A 20,817-nucleotide genomic window follows, 5' to 3' on the forward strand; every position below is an offset into this window, starting at 1 on the left:
AAGGTCTAGGCGGCGTTCTTGAGCCCGAACGGCATACGTAGGAACTCGAACAAGCCGAAGGGGTTGATGATGGCCGTTTTGGGTATGTCCTCAGGGTGCACCGCGATTTGGTGATACCCGCGCACCAGCTCGACCTTGGAGAATACCCTCGCACCATGCAGGTTGGCTGTAAAATCCTGGATGTGAGGGATCGGGTAACAGTCAGGTACTGTCGCGTCGTTAAGCCGTTGATAATCTCTGCGGGGCACCAGCTGCTGGAGGCTTTCGGGACCAGGTGGAGTGGTGAGGCCCAAGGACTGTCGGAGTGTCAAATGATCCCCAACTCCTGCAGATGCAAAAACTCTTCCTTTGCTATCTGGATCTTATCCGGCGGGACCCAGCGTGTCTTGGCGTGGACCGGCGGGCCTTGGTGGGGTTGTAGTGAAACACCCGTGGCGTGGTGAGGCGACGGCGAACTGCAGCTTGATGAGGGACGGGAACTTGTCCAGGATACGCTGAAACTCGTCCTTGGGCGTGCTGACCGTGGCCATCTGCAGCTGCTCTGTGCGGGAGGTGTGGTGGCGAACAGATTGGAAGGTACGGGCATCTACCAGTCGCCTACCTTGAATGTTGACCAGGAGTCCGTGGACGAGGAGAAAGTCGACACCTGTGATGGTGGTTGGAAGGGATGAAATGGTGAATCTCCATGAGAACTTCCTCTGGCCGATCTGGAAGTGGATGGTCTTGTCTCCATACGTTTGGATCTCCATCGAATTGGCTGCACAGATCGGAGGTCCTCGAGGTCTTTTGAGCCTTGGCTCCCCAATGCTGGTGGAAGAAGCAGAGGCTGGAAGTGGATGACATGCTTCTGGCTATGCTCTTTGAGGCCCCTGCAGGGGCCGGGTGTTCCACTGCAGTGCTAGAGGAAGGCTTGGCATGGTCATGCCCTTGGCTCGTAACCTGCTGGACTGCTGAGCCCTCCGGGAATCATTCGAGCCAGAGCTCCTGAGCCTTTTGAGTGACCTTCCTAGGGTCGACCATGCATCCTGGGACAGTAATGGCCAGATCTCTTCAGGCAGATGGTCGAGGAAGATGCGCTCGAAGAGTGGGCAGTTGGTGTGATCGCCCATGAGCACGAGCATCTTGTCCATCAACTCGATTGGAGTTCTGTCCCCCGAGGCGTCGAGTCGCAGCGTCTGAGCGGCACGCTGGCTCCTGCAGAGGCCGAGGGAGCTGGTGAGCACCCGCTTGATGGTCCCTTACTTATCTTCCGTGGGTGGGTCCTAAATCAGGTGCAGCACTCGTTTGGCGGTGGCCTGGTCCAGGGCAGCAACCACATGGTAAAACTTGATCAAATCCAATTAAATCAGGCGGAAGTGAAACTGAGCCTCTGCGTGGCTGAACCAGGTCTCTGGCTCCTGAACCCAGAAGACAGGAAGCTTGATCGAAGGGTCATACATGTTGGGTTCAAAGACGTTTGAACCTGTTGGGGTCACCAATTGTAACGGCAGCTACACTGCTAACTGAAGGATCGCTCAACCAGATGGGTTGAGTTCAGTGAGCAAAAAACTGATTTATTGCAGGCTGCCTGGCTGGTCTTATACTCCCAGCCCGGACCTGGCTGAGAACCACGTTGGGGGGGCCCCGACGTCACTGGGGTGTCATGTGGGTCCCCAAGCACGGGCTTCTGAGCCCAGTGCCGAGGTCAGGAGGAAACCCCTGACGGTGCCATTTTGGCTAGCTGCTCCGCCGCATGCGTGACAAACGGGGCCGGTTCGCCTGCCTGGCATACCGCCACAATCCTTTTGGGGAAAAAGTTATTAAATTTTTGAGAGATTTATTTACAATCGATCCAATGATGTGTTTATTGGGTTACATAAATGCTGTTACTTTGGGATTGGCTGATAAGCCACAATTGGCATTTTTGCGGTTAACATTAGTGGTTGCAAGAAAATTTATAATGATAACTTGGAAAAATAAGGTGGAATTGAATCTACAAAGATGGCATAATGAACTGCAATCATGTTTATATTTGGAAAAAATAACAATTATTTTGTTAAAATTTGGAGTTTATATTTGGATTATATGCCAATTGATCTTAAGTAAAAGTTATGTAAAGATTTGGCACATTGATTAATTAATTTTAAATGTATAATTTTTTGTAAGCCCCTGAGCGGTGGGGAAGAGAGTTAATATACTGTAGCTAGTAGAGGGAGGGAGGAGGGTGGGGCAATATAATCATTATTTTTCATATTTTGTATTTTTTTTTCTTTTTTATATATCTGTATTTGTATCTTTGTATTTTCTTTCCTTGTAATATTTTACAAAATTCTTAAATAAAATTTTCAAAAAAAAAACTCCAGGCAGTAGAAATCTGAAATAAATTAAGTAGGTATGGGAGACACTCAGCAGTTCAAGTGACATTTGTGGAAACTTAAACAGTTAACATATTAGGTCATAGATCTTTCTGTTTGTTAAAGAGTCAGCATTCTCAGTAAATGCTGGCCTTGTCATCCCAAATAATAAATAAATAAAAACTGATCAACATTTCTGACTTGGTGAAACTTGGGCTGAGTGCTGAAATTGTAAAAATTATTGCTGTAACTCAAAATAATCAAGCAAAAAGTATATTGATACGATATAACAGAAAATTATTTTTGTCAAATCCTGGTCCACTTCTAAGAACTTCAACTAAATTGAAAGAGATGGTAAGGATGGGCAGATACAAGTTGGTGGCATATTTGTGTATGGGTTCTAAATTCATTTTGGACCTACATGATTTCATACCCTGTGGAGGGATCTGACTCCATTCTACAAAGCCAGGTATATGTTCTGAATATATAAATGAGCAATGCCATTAATCTCTATACTCTCTATACTCGTGTAATCATCGATACCATGTATGTAATAGTCAAATCCACTTTTTTGGCCTAAAAATCGTTGTTTTCATATGACCCGTGTAAATATCAACTCCCCCCCCGCATCCCCATCTTTTAGCCCCATCCACCCGCTCAGCCGAGCTCCTGACACCCCGACAGCCTGCCCATTCAAGCTCCCAACATCCTGACCGCCTGCCCATCCGAGCTCGCGAGACCCCAACCACCTGCCCATCTGAGCTTCTGATGTCCCAACTGCCTGCACATCTGAACACCCGAAGTCCTGACTGCCCACCCATCCAAGCTCCCTTTGCCCTCACCACAGATCCTCACCTCGACCTGAAAAATTGGTTTAAAAAATTTGATGACTACACAAGTATATACAATAGATTGAACTTGACTTGATATAAAGAGGACATTCATTTGCTGTTGACCCACAATGAAGTAATCCCATGATTTTACATTGTACACATTTCTTTAAAATCCCTCTCTAGTTTTGTTACCTTTTCTTTCTGGAAGTCTACACTCCTCCAATTGTGACCTCTTGCTCATCCCTGAGTGTAACAGATCCAAATATTGGTCTGCCAGCAGACTGAGCTCTGGATTTCCCTCCCTACCATCTTTCTACTTCTCTGCCCTTCTGCTCTGTCCTTTAAATGACTTGTTAAAATCTTCTTATTTGGCAGTTTGCCTTAAATTACTTTGTGTCTTGGCATTAACCTTTATTTTGCTAATGTACCTGTGAAGCACGTTGGAAAATGTGCTTTATAATTAAAAGTTGTTCTGTCCAGGAGGAAGCCAGGAGAAGCATCCATGAAATGCTTGAAGTGGAAACTATTGAAGCCAGTAAATTGCGATACAAGCTTTCTGAACTTCCTAACAAACTAAAACAACAAATAGCAGGTAAGAAATTGCAGTTTCCTTTGCTGCATGTCTAATTTGAATAGCAGAATCTTTAGCTGCTTGGAATAAAATGGGTAAAATGATATGAAACTGTTCATCTTGATATCCCGTATCTAAAAGATGAGGTGGTCTTCCATTGAACTTCTTTGGAACAGTGTAAAAGACCACAGCCAGAGCTTATTGAATGGGGCAGAGTAAAGGTGGAAAACAAAGTAAAACTCAGAATTAAAATAGCAAATGGCAGGAAATCAGCATCATTCTTGTGTTCACTCGAAATTTATTTAATCTCCCAAAGGTAAAGAAGTACACATTTTGAGCAACAAAAACAGTCCAACTGAATTTAGAGGGATGCATGTTTCAGTTTATAGGACCTTGGATAGTGGGAAGGAAGAAATGAAAGGCTAAGTTTTCTACCCTGCCCTGTTTTGGAGAATGAGGTTGCCATGTAATGCAAGTGTGTCTGGTAGATTAGGATGTTTCAAAGAGAATCATCTCTGCAGAATTCTGTAGGGAATGGGGGACGTGAAGAAAGTGTTTGGTCCTGACATAGTGCAAATTCTGGAAGATGGCCTGACAAATGAGTCGCTAATGAAAAGGGAAGAGCAGGCATTGTGATTCTGAAGACAGTGAATTTGAGAAGAATAAAGTTGGAGTAGCTGGATAAACTCAATGAGTCAAGCAGCATTCATGCAGATCGATGGTCTATCAATTTTTTTTTATTGGGGTTGGAACACTCGCTTAAAGGTTCCAGCATCTGCATTTCTTATGAATAAATGAGAGTTTATAATCATATACATACAGGATGTGCAATATACAGAGGCACTGCAATTCTTACTTGCTGCAGCCACACAGCTACATAAGATACACTAACATCAACTCTATACAGTGGTTCCCCCTTATCCCACGGTTTCAGTTACTCGCAATCCAAAACTGATCCGACTGCCTTGCTCTCTCCCCACAGCCCTGTATCAGTCCAAGCTAGCCCTACTGCCCTGTGTTCTCCCCACAGCCTTGTATCAATCCCCATGCTGATCCCACTGTCCCACTCTCTCCCCATAGTCTCATGTCCATCCCCATGCTGATCCCACTGTCCCTTGTCGGACTCCACACTGATCCCTACTTATAAATAAAAAGTTTACAGGTACACTACAGTATCCCATATATCTTTTCTAAGTGCATAATATGGTGTTCGCACAATATCCGTCACATAATGCCCATTTTCATAGAACGTATCGTTGACATTAAGCGGCACTTACCCTGTATAGGGTTCATTACTATCCATCGTTTCAGGCATCCGCTGGGGTCTTGGAACATATCTCCCACAGATAAAGGAGGACTACTGTACATTAAATTTATGGTGTCAATAGTTTGAGAAGGTTCAAGAGCCTCATAGCTGTGGAAGAAAAAACTACTCAAATCTGGAGATGCTGGACTTCAGGCTTCTGTACCTTCTGCTTGAAGGTTGCAGCAGGCAGCAATTGTGACTTAAGCAATAGGGATCGGTGATGCATCGCAGTGCGAACAAGCAAGATCAACTACAAAGGCTATGCTACAGGCTTTAATTAACTTAAAACGCTCACAAAGTTCAGTGTCCCTTCTGGCTCCATGTGCTCTTCTCCCACCCAAGGGCTGACGTGAGGCTTTATGTGGGGCCAGTGATTGGCAGGAAGTTGGTGGAGCCAATCTCCGGGTTTCCTCCCTTCAGATACAATGGGTTACCCCCTGCAGTAGGCAGGCAGTCACAGATAGTCCAGTGGTTGTATCACCATATTCATCCCCTTCTTAAAATGAGTCCCTGAGGGGGATGGGAGGGGGAAAACAGTGTCCACCACCATCTTCATGCTGAGTGTCTGCTAGATACAAAATAGTTAGGAGAGAAAAACTTATTTACAGATCTACAAATTCAGGCGATCTGGTGGTCACTGTTGCCTTTGGGACCATCTCAGGACAGGCTCCTGGTCAATGGTCGGTGGGGACAGGGCTTCCTGAAAGTTGGCCGGATCAGCAGTGGTTGGTGCATGCAGGGTGGTGCATGGCAGTGAGGGGATATAGGTCTGGGATGGGTCCACAGGTAGCGGAGTCCCATGGTTGATGGTGGGTGGGGAGAGGATGTTGGCTCTGGGAGGGTTCTGGAGATGCTAGGGGTGCCCATGATGGGCTCCTGCCAATGCTAGGTCCCGTGTTGCGACAGTATCCTCACTTCCATTGGGGTATGAAAAGTAGCGAAATGTGAGTTGGCATGGAGGAGGTGCACTTGCTCAACCGGGGATCAAATTTATATGTCCTCAGGTGTGTAAGGAGGAGGACTGGTCCTGGAGACATCAGCTGTGAGAATACCATCACCAATTTCCTGGGGAAGGTAAAGAGGCGTTCATGAGGGGTCTGGTTGGTAGCTATACAGAAGACTGACCGTATGGCTTGGAGCACCTCGTGAAGGGCCTCCTGCCCATAGTTAGTGGACCATCCTTTTGACCTAAGGGCCAGGAGGTCTGGCTTCCCATTTTCACTTCTACCTGCTTGTTGCCCCTGGGATTGTAGCTAGTCGTGCAAATAGATGCAATGCCTCACATCGCCAGATACTGGTGCAGCTCCTCATTCATGAAGCTAGACCCCAGTCACTGTGGATGAATGCTGGATATCCGAACGTGGTAAAAATCTGCGCCCATACCTTGATAACAGAGGCAGTGGAGGAATCAGGGCAAGGGATGGCAAATGGGAAACGGGAGTATTCATCTATAACCAAGAGGAAATAGACATTCTTGTTCGTGAAAGGTAGTGTCCCCTTAAAGTCGATGCTGATTCGCTTGAAGGGTCAAGCAGCCTTTAATATGTGGGCCTGTGCTGGGTGGAAGAAGCGTAGTTTGCACTCTGCACAGACCCGGCAGGACTCGGTCATGGTCTGGACTTCCTGGACAATGAAGGGGAGATTTAGGGATTTCACAAAATGGTAGAAGCACGTGATGCCCAGGGGGCAAAGGGAGTCATGCAGCACCTGATGTTGGTCAGACTGTGCACTGGCGCAGGTACAGGACAGGGCATCAGGGGAGCCATTGAGCTTCACCGGCCTATACTGAATGTTGTAGCTGAACGTGGCTAGTTCCGCTCTCCAGCACAAGATCTTGTTGATTTTCATCTTGCTTCTATGGGTGGCACTGAACGTGAATGCCACCATTTTCTGATCTGTGAGGAGGGTGAACCTTGTGCCTGCCAGGTGGTGGTGCCAGTGGTGGACTGCTTCCACAATCACCTGGGCCTTCTTTTCGATGGAGGAGTGCCCGAGCTCTGAGCCATGAAGGGTTAGGGAGAAAAAGGCCACAGGTCTGCCCCCTTGGTTGAGAGTCACAGCGAGAGCAACGTCAGAGGCATTGCACTCCACTTGGAATGGGGTGTTTTCATCCACGGCATGCATCATGCCGTTGGTGATATCCCTTCTGATGCAGGTGAAGGCTACTTGCGCTTCAGCGGGGATGGGGAAGTTGGTGGCTTGGGCCAGTGGGCAGACTTTATCTGAGAACCAGGGGACCCATTGGGAATAGTAAGAAAAGGGAAGAGTAAACCACAAGAAAGAAAGTGAAAGGTGAAAATTGAAACTTGAATTCAATTTATTCTTGTATTTAAAACACAATGCTGGGTGAAAAATAAGCAATTTGGCATCCCATTCAACCTGTTCACCCTCTTATTTCCCTGTAACTTTTTAATCTTGTGTACCCACCGTCAACTGTCTTGATTCACTTCATTCATTCTAGGGCAATATGAAGTTGCCAGCACACTTTTTTGGAATGTGGGACAACATCAGAGGATTATTTTTAAATGATCAATTCCCAATGATATTTGGCAATATTCTCCAAATTTGTAGTTAGTGTTCCATGTTGAGAGGAACTAAAAAATTCTGCATTCAAATGTTTTAATTACATTTTCTCAAGATAAATTTTTTCTTGTGTTTTAAGCCGCTGTTGCTGCTGCCCGCGAGTCAAAAGCAACATATATAAATGAATTGAAGGTCAAGATTGAGACGATGACAGAACAAATCGAAGCTCTAGGAAAGGAATACTGTCGGCTGGAGCAAGATAATACCTCTCTGTTGTAAGTACATTTCAAAAGCACAACATCTCACAACTTTTTTTTGACAGCAGCAGGTGTTTCAGGAAGAAATTGTACTATTTTTCTTCAATAATCACATCTGAATGCGTTGTGGTTTATCTCCTGAGACCCTGGAATTAGAATGATAGGGTGAAAGTTTAATTTGACTTCCGTCTATAAGTATTTAATGTAAAATGCAGTTAATGGGTTGGTGTTATAAAAGTGCTATTATAAAAATAACTGGCTGGCTTTACAATAACATAATACAACTGTTACACCTCACCAGCACCAATTGACAGAAGCATAAACAGATGGGTTAAGTTTAACTCAAAATTTATAACAATTACCAATAACAGAATTAATAAGCTTAACATCCAAACCTAAGCCTTTATGGCATCTCTATACTAACAACAGATATTTATAGCGTGTATGTGGGGGGGAAAAAAATGACCCAGACTATTACAGTCCAAACCCAAAATGCCCCAAAAGAAAACCTCAAGTCAGTGACGTCAAGTCAAACGGTCAAAAAAATAGTCACAGAATCTGGTCTCCAGGTGTGGATTTGTTAATTTAGTTACGCACAAGCCTTTTAGTTGGATGTGGAGAGAGATGACAGTTAACACTGCAGTCTTACAACCTTGGTAGGGGGAAACGAGAGACTTTCCTGAATTTTCTAATGTGATAACGACCACCTGTAGCGGTACACTTGGAGGGAATGGGCAGAACCAGTGCTAACATCTCCTGTCTTGAGACAGCCAGACACAACAGCCTCGTATCTACTGGCAACTAGCCACAAAGCCACAAGGCATAGTGTCTACTGAGAAGCCCTGGCCTACTCAACGTAGCTACATCATGAGGTCATTAGTACTTCAGATGGCATGACGTCAGGTCACATGCTGTGTGTCTATATCAAGCTTGACAACACTGTAATAAATACTTCTCTCTTTGCTGGCTGACAACTTCAGGTGTGGTCTCATTATTTCAACATGATGGTGTATGAGCACAAACATCATCCGCCACATTGTTGACCCGACGGGTCTAGCTGGTAGCTGGACCCTACAATAGACATGCTCAAAGGCAATGTGCCAATGAGCCAGCTATTAATAACAGACACTCTGCAAGCCCAAGCTTAAAACTTCTGCAGCAGACAGCTTGCTTGTAGAGCCTGGAACAAATGGTGGACAGCCTCACCCAGCTGAACCTACTTTTGCACCGCTCCAGTTTGACCGTAGCTACGAATGACTGTAAATCAATCAGTGTTGCATCATAGGTCAACAAGTAAATTACCAGAAGACCAGTCATTTCTCCCTCCGTGGTCAACTGAACGAACAGTAAGCATCATAGAAGGTAACTGTTTGGAAGTTTGAGAGACTATTTTGCAACCAACTCACTCACTTCGGAGACTTGGAGTAGGCCTAGCTGTTGTCTTGTGTGCCTCATGAACTGTGTAACAAGTCTGGCCAATGAGTTGCAAGGTCAGGGGAACACTTATCAGCAACATTTTAAACTATCTGCAGACATCAAAAGGCTGGGTGTTTTTGCTCAACACAGCATAGCTTTAGCACCTCAGTTTTTCCAGAATGTTACCACACCCCGCATTCCATTACACTGAAGTTATCAGCAAGTTGTCTGCAGCTGGCAGCACAGACATTTAAAACTTGCCTGTTCAAACATCGGGAGGTTTGCACCTCAGCAGCTGTGACCGGAGGGAACATCCCTGATGTTTCACCAGCCTACCCCGAGGAAGACTACTTGACACAGGAACTACCAGCAACCCCTCTTTGAGAGAAGAAGCTCACAGTCCGGGGACAACCACTTACTCCCCTGAGGCAAGATAACGTGACCCAGGATACATTCAGCCACCTCCCCAAGGAAGATTCTGTAAACTAAAGCATGAAAAAGCCACCTGTCGATGATGCCACTAAGACTTTTTCTGCTGACAAGGTAGATTGTAATAGGTTTTCAGTTATTCGCTCAGTACAACATTTGCCTGTTGTCGATGCTACTGAAACCTTTTTCCACCAACCAGGCAGATAGTACAGGTTTTTCAGTCCCAGCGCAACACCGCTCAGTACATCAATGTCTGTCGTTGATGCTACTGAGGCTTTTTCCTGATGACCAGGCAGGTAGTACAGGTTTTTCATTCCCAGTGAAGCACAGCACAGCTTACCGGCCCGGCAGCCAGCCAGCAAACTTCCAGCAGCAATGGACAGTCGCTCAGCACAGCGCCACCTGCCAACTCCTGTATAACACTATGGACATTATGCAGTAGCGGACAGTCGCTCCATAGAGCACCACCTACCAGACTTTAGCTACTACTTGACTTTCTACAGTTAACTCTTTCCTACCAGATTTTGAGATTAGCACTTCTAGACTCTCACAATTACTGCTTACAGTTTTGGCAATGAGTCTCAAATGTTTGATACTGTTCTGGATTTCTCATGTGCCTTAACTGTAATTATCTATAATCATCTCTGACCTTTTGCAACTGCCTGTGATCACCTTTTACATACATTAATTGTCTCACATGATTCCTACTGTAATTTATTCATGTCAATAATTGTTTGCAGCTTTCTACCTTTTTCAACCCTGTTAGGATGTACGATACATATCACTTTCTCCCCCAGCAGCTTTCATGCACGATGTTCTGGCACGGTGCCATGAATGGCAAGTTGGTTTCCCTCTCCCCGCTCGGTTCTACGGCAGAATGTTCGCACTAATTCAGAACTGCTGATTCTGGGGGAGCTTGGAGGGGGTGGTCAGAACCAGCGCTAACAGCTCCTGTCTTGTGACAACTAGTTCAAGCCCCTGCAGAACCCAGGTGGTGGTTGTCAAGAACGGGGAAAAACTACGGATGGTGGTCGACTATAGCCAGACCATTAACCACTTCACACTTCTGGATGTGTACCCCCTGCCACGCATCACGGATGTGGTGAACCAGATCGCCCAATACCGCATATTCTCCACCATTGACCTACGTTCGGCCTACCACCAGCTCCCGATCTGCTGCGAGGACCGACCATTCACGGCCTTTGAAGCGAATGGGCGGCTATATCAATTTCTCAGGGTACCATTCGGGGTCATGAATGGTGTCGCGGTCTTCCAGCGGGAAATGGACTGGATGGTGGACCAGAACGGGCTAACCACTACCTTCCCGTATCTGGACAATATCACCATCTGCGGCCACGACATGCAGGACCACGACGCCAACCTAGACAAATTTCTTCAAACTGCCCGTCGGCTGAACCTGACTTACAATTTGGACAAGTGTGTCTTCTGGACCACACGACTCGCTATTCTAGGTTGCGTGGTGGAGAACGGGATAGTCCTGCCAGATCCTGACCGCATGCATCCCCTAATGGACTTACCCCCTCCCCCATACCCAGAAAGCGCTCAAACGCTGCCTGGGCCTTTTCTCGTATTACGCCCAATGAGTTCCACACTACGCCGACAAGGTGCGTCCTCTTATCAAGACCACCTCCTTTCCCCTCTCGACCAAAGCCAGAGCGGCTTTCGATCGAATCAAATCCGACATCGACGCTGCACGTGATCAATGAGTCTGTCCCGTTTCAAGTCAAGAGCGATGCATCCGACTTCGCCCTGGCAGCCACCTTGAACCAGGCCAGTCAGCCTATAGCCTTCTTCTCCAGAACCCTCCAGGGTTCAGAGAGGAGACACTCCTCGATCGAGAAGGAGGCCCAGCCATAGTTGAAGCGGTGCATCGTTGGAGACATTACCTCGCTGGGAGGCGCTTTACACTGTAAAGCGCGATCTCCTTCATGTTCAGCAACACCCAGCGTGGTAAGATTTAAAAAAACGACAAAATCGCCAGATGGAGAATCGAACTCTCCACCTTTAACTATGACATCCTGTACCGGCCTGGTAAGCTCAACGACCCGCCTGACGCGCTCTCCAGGGGGACGTGCGCCAGCATACAGATGGACAGACTATAGAAACTCCATGAGGTGCTCTGTCATCCAGGGGTCACTAGGTTTGCCCACTTTGTGAAGGCACGCAACCTACCCTACACAATCGAGGAGATCCACTCCATGACCCGAGCCTGCTCGGTGTGCGCTGAATGCAAGCCACACTTCTTCCGTCCGGATAACTCCCATGTTATCAAAGCCACCCGCCCCTTCGAGCGTCTTAGCGTAGACTTTAAGGGGCCCGTACTGTCGACCAACCGTAATACCTACATCCTTACAGCCATCGACAAGTACTCCCGCTTCCCGTTCGCTGTGCCCTGCCCAGACACCACTGCCACCTCAGTGATACAGGCCCTTCACAGTATTTTCGCCATCTTTGGGTACCCCAATTCCATCCACAGTGATAGGGGGTCCTCATTCATGAGCGCAGAGCTGCAACAGTACCTTCTGGAGTGTGGTATCGCTTCAAGCAGGACCACGAGCTATAACCCACGCGGTAACGGCCAGGTCGAAAGGGAGAATGCCACCATATGGAGAGCGGTTACACTGGCTCTCCGGTCTAAAGGTCTCCCCACCTCTCACTGGCAGGAGGTTCTCACTAGTGCCTTACACTCCATCCGCTCCCTCCTATGTACCGCAACAAATGCCACTCCCCACGAAAGGATGTTCCTTTTTCCGAGGAAATCCAAATCAGGAACCACTGTACCGGCATGGCTCACCGTCCCTGGCCCCGTCCTTTTAAGACGCCACGTCCGGCACTCAAAGAACGACCCCTTGGTCGACTGAGTGACTCTACTCCACGTGAACCCACATTATGCCTACGTTGAGTTCCCAGACGGGCGGGAGGATACTGTTTCGGTACGGGACCTAGCTCAGGATGCGGTAGACCCAGCAAACCCCCCAACCCAACCTTCCCCAACTCTTTATTCCCCAGGCCCCGTGCCGCAACAGAAGGACCAACAGCACCCCAATGACCCAGGCCACCCTGCCGACAACATGACTGAGGAATTGAGCGAAGGAGCGGTCGCACCCAACGAGCCCGCTGGCGACACCACTCCAGTGACCCCAATCCCGGCACCACGGCGGTCACGCCGGATGGTCAGACCCCCTGACCGCTACAGTCCTTAATCTACCCCTTCCTTTCATTCTCTCCTTCGTTTTTTTTTCCAGGGTCAGTTCTCCAAGAAGGGGTGAATGTGATAGTACAGATCTATCACCAATGTACATAGTGTATATAGTTACTGTATCTAGACTGTGCTTACAGCGATTGGCTGAGAGCTAAGCCACGCCTATTGTCTGGGCCTTAAAGGGTTGTGTCCCTAGCCAGGTCGGATCATTCTGGACTGGTCGGCCACCTGTGAAGAGCTCCTGTCTTTTGCTAATAAAAGCCTTGGTTTGGATCAACAAGTCTTTGATTCTTTCGATGAGCTCTACACTTTCAAATGTCCCTATTGTATCAACCTGAACCACCACCCCCACCAATGCATTCCAGGAACCCATCATTCCCATGTGTTTTTTTTAAACTTGCTTCTGATATCTCCCCTAAATTTCCCTTGGCTCACTTTAAACTGATGTCCTCTGGTATTTGCAGTTGGGTCCCCAGGAAAAAAAGGTGCTGGCTCTCCACTCTGTTGCCTCTCGTAATCTTATATACCTCTTTTAAGTCACCTCAATTCTTTATTACTCCAAAGAGAGAAAACCTAGCCCTGTCAAATTTGCTTCATGAGACATATTCTGGAATCCTGCCAACATGCTGGTAAATTTCCTCTGCACCATCTCTAAAGTTACTACTTCTTTCCTATAATGAGCTAACCAGAACTGAATGCAATAGATTCAGTGTGGCCTAACCAGTGTTTTATAGAGATACAACATTGCCTCATGGTTTTTGAACTCAATACCATGACTAATGAAGGCCAGCACACCATACATCTTCATAACTACCCTATCAACGTGTGAACACTTTGAGGGATTTGGATCCCAAAATCCCTCTGTTCCTCCACACTGTTCAGAATTACCTGTTGTGATTTTTGGTTGTGTAAATTGGTACAGGTACACAATCCTTTATCCGGAATCCTTGGGGGACAGTGTGTTCCGAATTTCAGATATTTCCAGATTTCAGAACAAAAGCCAGCTGCCCCAGATTTAAGCCCTCCCAAATTGTGCTGCCATATCCACCCCCTTCCAGTCACACTGGCGACTCTCTCCCCCTTGCCCAAATGAGTCGCGCTGCTGACTCTCTCTCTCTTCCCCCCCAGCTCGAATCACGCTACCATATCTTTCCCACCCCCACCCAACCTAGTCGCGCTGCTGTCTCTCTCTCTCTCGTCTCTCTCTCTCTCTCTCTCTCTCTCTCTCTCTCTCTCTCTCTCTCTCTCTCTCTCTCTCTCTCTCTCTCTCTCTCTCCACTGTACCAGCACCAGGAAAAAGATGCCGGTTTTTAATATATTTTTAAATTAATGACCATTATCTCAATTTGTTTCTGGAAGGCCAACAACAATTTATTCAGAGCTTCCAAAGATTGTTCAAAGGGTTTTATCAGGCTTCATGAGCAGTAAACGTACTAGGTATATTTTGCAGAATGTTCCAAATGAAAAGGCATGGGTAGAAGAGGCCCTTAATCAGCTAAAGTTTTGCCAATTATAGAATCAGAATTTATTGTCATGATCATGTCACAAAATTTAATTTTTGGGGCAGCTCAACTGGTACAAAATTACATTTAAAAAATTAGTGCAAAAGAAGAGCAAGTGAGATAGTGTCCATTCAGATAGCAGAGGGGAAGGAGTTGCTTCTGTACCATTGGGTGTTTGTCTTCACACTCCAGTATCTCTTTCATGATGATACCATTAAAAAGAGGGCATGGGCTGGGTATTGATGGTCCTTGAGGAGAGAGAGGGCATGGGCTGGGTATTGATGGTCCTTGAGGAGAGAGAGGGCCTGAGCTGGGTATTGATGGTCCTTGAGGAGGGAGAGGGCATGGGCTGGGTATTGATGGTCCTTGAGGAGAGAGAGGGCATGGGCTGGGTATTGATGGTCCTTGAGGAGAGAGGCTTCTTTCTTGAGATATTGTCTCTTGTAGATATCCTTAAAGGAGTGAAGACTGACAGTTCTAGCCAAGTTCACAACTGTAGTCTCTTCCTGTCCCATGTATTGGCACCTCCATACCAGACAGTGATGGAACGAGTTAGGATGCTCTCCATGGTACACCTGTGAAAATTTACAAGGGTCTTTGGTGACATAGCAAATCCCCTCACAAGTATAGCCACTGGCAGCCTTCTTCATGATTGCATCGACATGGAGGCTCCAAAATAGGTGGAATGTTTTGTGTTAGAATAGGTAAGAGACCTATTATAGAATATAGAATCCACAGTAGAAGGTGGTTAGACTTGGAAGGGAAAAAGGATTAAGAAAAAATAATTTATAACAAGGAGTGTTGGTGAACAGGACTTGGTATGCATTTGGATTATTGAGATGGGGAAGATGGGAGGCTGTTGTGTGTAGAGGAATGTATGTATTGCGGGTGGTCACACATCCTCCTGTCTGGAACTTATTCGGAACACTTCACCTGTCAATCAAGGTTGGACTCCAGCCAACCATTAGTGCACACCTTGCAGTTGGCTAATTCAAATCACCTAGGGTCATTGTTGGCCAGCAGCACAGATTAGCCCTGTATTTAGCACCAGCGCAGAGCACATTTGCTCTCTCTGCCTCGAGGTCCAAGCCCCGACACCCCTCCATGCCAGGTCACTACTGTGGATGTTGCTGGGAGGATTGCAAGTAAGGTGTGCACTACACTGAAGCTGAGCTGGCCGTATTGAGATAGATAGATACTTGCAGTAGAGCCACACCCCCATTGATAAGGGAACCAGGAGCATGTGTTGGAGACCCTGTTTATAGTGTGAGCGGGGTCGAATATAGGTTTACTGCTGTCGGAGACCGACTGATGTCCAAGATGAATGTCTTTATCATCGCTTATATGAATTAATAATTGTGTACCATTTAACCTTCTCCCCTGTTTGTTTCCCGGGTGCTAATAAAAGTTTGTGTGATTGTACCACTTGTGTCCTGACTCATCTCTCTGTGAACCCACCAAACCTGATACTCTTCTCAACACAACAGAGGCTGAAGAGGAATGTATTGGAATATTAAATCCAGAGAAAACAAAAGCACATTTAAACTGAAATTATGAGCATTTTTCATTGAACAGTTCAAAAAGAATTACATTCTGTGATTGCTCAACAGTATGATTAAAACTACATTTGACCTGAAGATTGTTTTTTTTTAATCACTCATCAACTCTTGAATTTAGAATTAAGATGTTGGAAATGAAGATGTATCAATTTCAAGAGCATATTAAGCGCATTAAAATGGCCTGATCATTACACTTTTTTTTATCCTTTCTTTCCTCAGCCCTGTGCATCAAGAGGCAGGAGCACAATACAATGATATCATATTCCTGATAAATAACGTGATGGGGGATCGAGCCAATAAGCAAATCACATTGAATGAAACATATGATAACATTCAAGATGTGAAACAGAAAATTATTGATGTAATGAGAGATATTGCAGAATTAAAAGAGGAAATGGATAAGAAGCGAAATGAGTTTAAAACCAAAAAGAAATCCTCGATGGCAAAAGTAATTTTTTTTTTCATTCTAAAATAAAAATGAAATTCTGTCTTGTATTTTGATATTTATATGCTAACAAACTTATTTTGGTTACAAATTAAAATTACTAATTTTCTTTCATAAAATAATTGAGTTAGCAGGTCTGAAATTGGGGAGATTGAAGGTCAGTGAGACTCTGAGTTAAGTCAAAAATTAAATAAGTAGATAATGGAAAACAATTTTAGTGAGGTATTTGTACAAATGTGGCCAGATCAAATCATGTTTATTATTATTCATGTAAATATGATCACTGATTCCTCTGAGCATACAAATTAAGTTTAGAAAAGTAGGTTTTCTGCATTGCCTTTTCTCAAAGCCCTTCTTCAAATTGTAATTAAGATGTTAGAGAGGAAGCAAAGTACAATAGTTTTTTCATGAGTTTTACTAAATGTCAATTTTTAAAATATCCTCACTGAGATTGGCTCTGGGTTTATTGATTCTTTGAATAGATTCTAATGCAAAAGTGTGTCACATTGCAACCCAATTATTCTTCCATAATTGTGTGTTTTTAAACCTGATGTACATGTATAATAGTCAAGAGTTGAAGCCGTTGATTTTAGTACCCATGGAAGTTTGGTGAACTTGGGTAATTTGTCGCCTTAACTCTCAACAGTTTGTGTATATTTGTATTCTAACATTTTAAATCTTTCATTTTAGTTTACTGAAATATACCAACTGGTTCAGGATCAAAACACCATAAATTTTAAAGAGAAAACCAAACTGGATGAGTTAAAGGTGGAAGTGGACAACTTAAACAATAATTTATCGGTCCAGGAAGAGGTAAGACTTACAGTAAGTCTAATAAGAAATCATTAATACAAAAGCAAAATTTAGTAGGTTTTGGAAATTTGAAATTAAAAAATACCATATGCCATATAACATCAAGAGAGAGAAAAACAGAATTAATGTTGCAGATTGGCAACCTATAATCAGCAGAAGGTGCACCAGATTTTGAATAAAAGAAAAGGTGGGATGAGAGACTTGATGGAATAATTTATAAAGGGGTGGATGGTTTACAAAAGGAATCAAAGAAATGAATCCAGGTGAAGTCTAACTGGGAAGAGCAGAATCAGTAAAAGCTGTTGTGTCAAAAATTGGGAGCAATGTTTCTGGTTTCAAGCTGTTTTGACTTTGAGATTTAGTCTGGCAGCATGCCTTAGAAAATTCAAACTTTCACGAGTTTCATTTCGATCCCAGTGAAGAGGGAGAACAGAGTCGTCGTAATGGGAGGAGAATAGAGAAATTTCTCTGTCGTAGCTGGGAAGAAAGTGAATACAAAGAAAAGAAAAAAAAAAAGATTTTAAATGAGAGAGAAATTCTGAGGCCAGCAACAAGCTAAATACCAACTCTATTAGTAGAGTTCTGCTTGAGTAGTGATGAGCTGCTCCCTTATATACCGGGTCCACTCCTACCTGCAGTGGATCTTCTGTTTGCAACTTTCTTAACAAAGCGAGCTGCAAAGACATCAGGGAGGCTCTCACTGTGCATGACCTCATGGTCAAAAATAGAATAAATTGCCAGATGCTGACAAAGCCTTATCCACTGAAAGGCAATGACAGCTGATGAACTCTGTCACAAGCTTCATCAATTTATGAAGCTGGCAAATTCCTTGGTTGTGTGTAAACGTGTCTAACAATCACAAACATTCAAAAACTGTCAAATTAATCACACTTTTAAGACGTTTAAGCAAAGTAAAGTGCTTTAAAATATATCGATTACAAATAATCTTAATGATAATGTGCTTATTGTCATATACTTTGTACAATGTACATATGAACTGAAATTCTTGCTGCCACTGAACCGATATTTGTAAAACAAACTATAAAAGTAAACATAATTGAATTAAAGAACAAATGCATTAAATAATAAATATTCACAGTAGTTCTGGTGCAAAAAAATAGTGCAGACAGTTCTTTCGGCATGTCGAAACAGTACATGATTAGTGTTACAAGAGGAGATTCAAGAATCTCATTGCTATTACCCGGATTGCCTTTATTCCCTTGATGTTAATTGGCTGGAATAGTTTGACTTTGAATGAGGGAGGGAAAATAAACAGTTAAAATTTCAGGTTAAATAGTTTTTCATCAGAAGTGGCAAGGCAATAAAAGAAACTTGTTATGTCTTAGGGACAGTGGGGAGGGAATCTTTCTGAAAAGTTAAAATCAGGGTAAGGTTGTCTGGTTAATGAGTAAAAGGAAATAGAATATTTGAACATTGTTAAAGAGAAAGAGATGTCCATGGTGATTGAAGTGCCTTCTTTTGTTAGTTTTATTTTCCCCACATATCTGAGCAAATTTCATTTAAATGTTGAAATCGCATCTGCCTCTTTCACTTCCTCTGATAGCTTGTTCCATATAACCCACACCCTCTGTGTGGAAAAACTTGCCTCTCAGGTCCCCTTCAAGTCTTTTGCTTCTTAACCAATACCTTTGTAATTCGGTTTTTGGTTCCCATACCCTGAAGAAAGATTCTGAAAATCCACCTTTTCTGTGTTCCTCATAATTTTATAAACTTCTGTCAGGTCACCCTTTACCTCATGGAGAATAGTCTCAGTCTATCCAGTCTCAAGTCTTCGATTTTTGGCAGTATCTTTGTAAATCTTTCCTGCACCCTTTCTAGCATAATCACATCTTTTCTGAAGTATGGAGACTAGATCTGCACACATTATTCCAGGTGTACTCTCACCAATGCCTTGTACAGCTATAGCATGACATCTCAACTCTTGTATTCATTGTCTTACCTGATGAAGGCAAGTGCACCATATGCCTTCTTCATCACCTTGCTTATCTGTATCACTACTTTCAGGGATCTATTATGTTTGTACTCCTTGATGTCTCTGTTCTACAGCATATCCCAGGGGTGCTGTGCAAGTTTTGCTCTTGTTAAAGTTTCAACAGTGGATCACTTTGCACTTGAACAAGTTAAATTCTATTTGTTGTTTCTTTGCCCACTTTCCCAGTTGATCTAAATTTGGTTTTGGAGCCATGGACGGTCTTCTTCACTGTCCATCACACCAGCAATTTGGTGTCTTCTGCAAATTCTGCCAATTACATTTTTGTACACAGGCTCCAATCTGAAAAACAGCACTCCACTACTGCCTTCTGTTTCCTTCTACCAAACCTATGATAGTCCGTGCTGTTAAAAACAGAAAAATATATACACATTTAATAAAACATTTATTAAGTCACGCCAATGGGAATAAGGGATATTGATGTCAGGAAAACAATATCACTCTTGTCAGTATCGAATCTCATTCAAAGATCACAGAGAAATAGCACAATATTTATATTATTTTTGACATCATATCCCTTACAAATTGATAAGCATATATCTTTGAATTTGTATGACAGTTCCTTGCTAAACCAAACATTGTGTCTTTTTTTAAGAAATGTAAATGATTGACATCAATCTACCATTCACATGTACAGTCAATATTGTTGAAACTTCTTATCTTACAAACAGCTGAACTCCTGTTTAGAAAGTCTTATCTCTAGTATAGTGTAACATCCATGTCTAATGCATATGTGTTTCAAGATTTAATTAACACATGTAATTCAGAAGTCTCAGGAATTGATTGAGTTCTTAAGGTACATAAAGAAGAGGAAAAGTTATATTAGGATTTGTGGTGAATGGGAGACATTATTGGCGCCTCTCATTGGAGCCTGGATATGCTATCTTGCTATCTTGTGGTTTGACAGGTTTGTCAGTTGTAGTGACTCAGACAGCTGTTAGCTGTGTGGAAAATGTTTATGAATGAAGCAGTTTCATTTTGACAGATACTACTTGATCGCCTCTTTGTATTAACAATGCGTTACTTTGATTGGCTAATGTATTGTTCGATTGTCCAAATGATGAATGCTTCTGTAACCTGTTTTGAACAATGCATATTTTAATGTTCCTTTGAATGGTCAATCAAAAGCACATCTGGTCTTGGGGAGAAGTTTGTGGTACTGTTTCTAATATGCATAGCCGTGACTCTTTTGAAACCTTGGGTTAATGCAGGGAATCTGTATTAATAAACTTAATTTTATTGCTTCTGGATGATTCAAAAATATAATCCTTTACAAACCAAATTTGTATACAATTATCTAGCTCACTTTGGATTCTGATTAGCCTCCTATGCACAACCTTGTAAAGGACCTTGCTAAGGTCCAAGAAAACATTATCCTGCCCTTGTCAGTCTTCTTTGTGGCTGCTTCAAAAAGAGGTCTTCATATTTGTGAGACACAATTTTTCATGTGCATTGCCATGTTTACTATCACTGATCAGTAATAATAGATCCTGAATCTCAGAAGAACATTTTCATTTATTTTCGACTCACTTGTCTATAGTTTCCTGATGTATCCTTGTCAAAAAAATGTAAGAGTTGTGAAATAATCTTGATATA

General features: G+C 43.8%; 1 protein-coding gene across 7 annotated transcripts in view; it reads left to right on the forward strand.

The window, feature by feature from the left end:
* Window positions 1-20,817, forward strand: part of ccdc175 (coiled-coil domain containing 175) — a 340,062-nt gene that overhangs the window by 269,237 nt on the left and 50,008 nt on the right. For 3 of the 7 annotated variants that reach the window (XM_069916865.1, XM_069916866.1, XM_069916864.1), the window contains 4 exons: window positions 3,634-3,758; window positions 7,706-7,841; window positions 16,172-16,400; window positions 17,088-17,222. In XM_069916865.1, coding sequence (XP_069772966.1) covers window positions 3,634-3,758; window positions 7,706-7,841; window positions 16,172-16,400; window positions 17,088-17,222 — 625 coding nt within the window. The remainder of the gene's footprint in view (window positions 1-3,633; window positions 3,759-7,705; window positions 7,842-16,171; window positions 16,401-17,087; window positions 17,223-20,817) is intronic. The other 4 variants (XM_069916861.1, XM_069916863.1, XM_069916862.1 and 1 more) reach the window with 2 other exon arrangements.

The sequence above is a fragment of the Narcine bancroftii genome, chromosome 2 (genome assembly GCF_036971445.1).
Source record: "Narcine bancroftii isolate sNarBan1 chromosome 2, sNarBan1.hap1, whole genome shotgun sequence".
Classification (NCBI taxonomy): Eukaryota; Metazoa; Chordata; class Chondrichthyes; order Torpediniformes; family Narcinidae; genus Narcine; species Narcine bancroftii.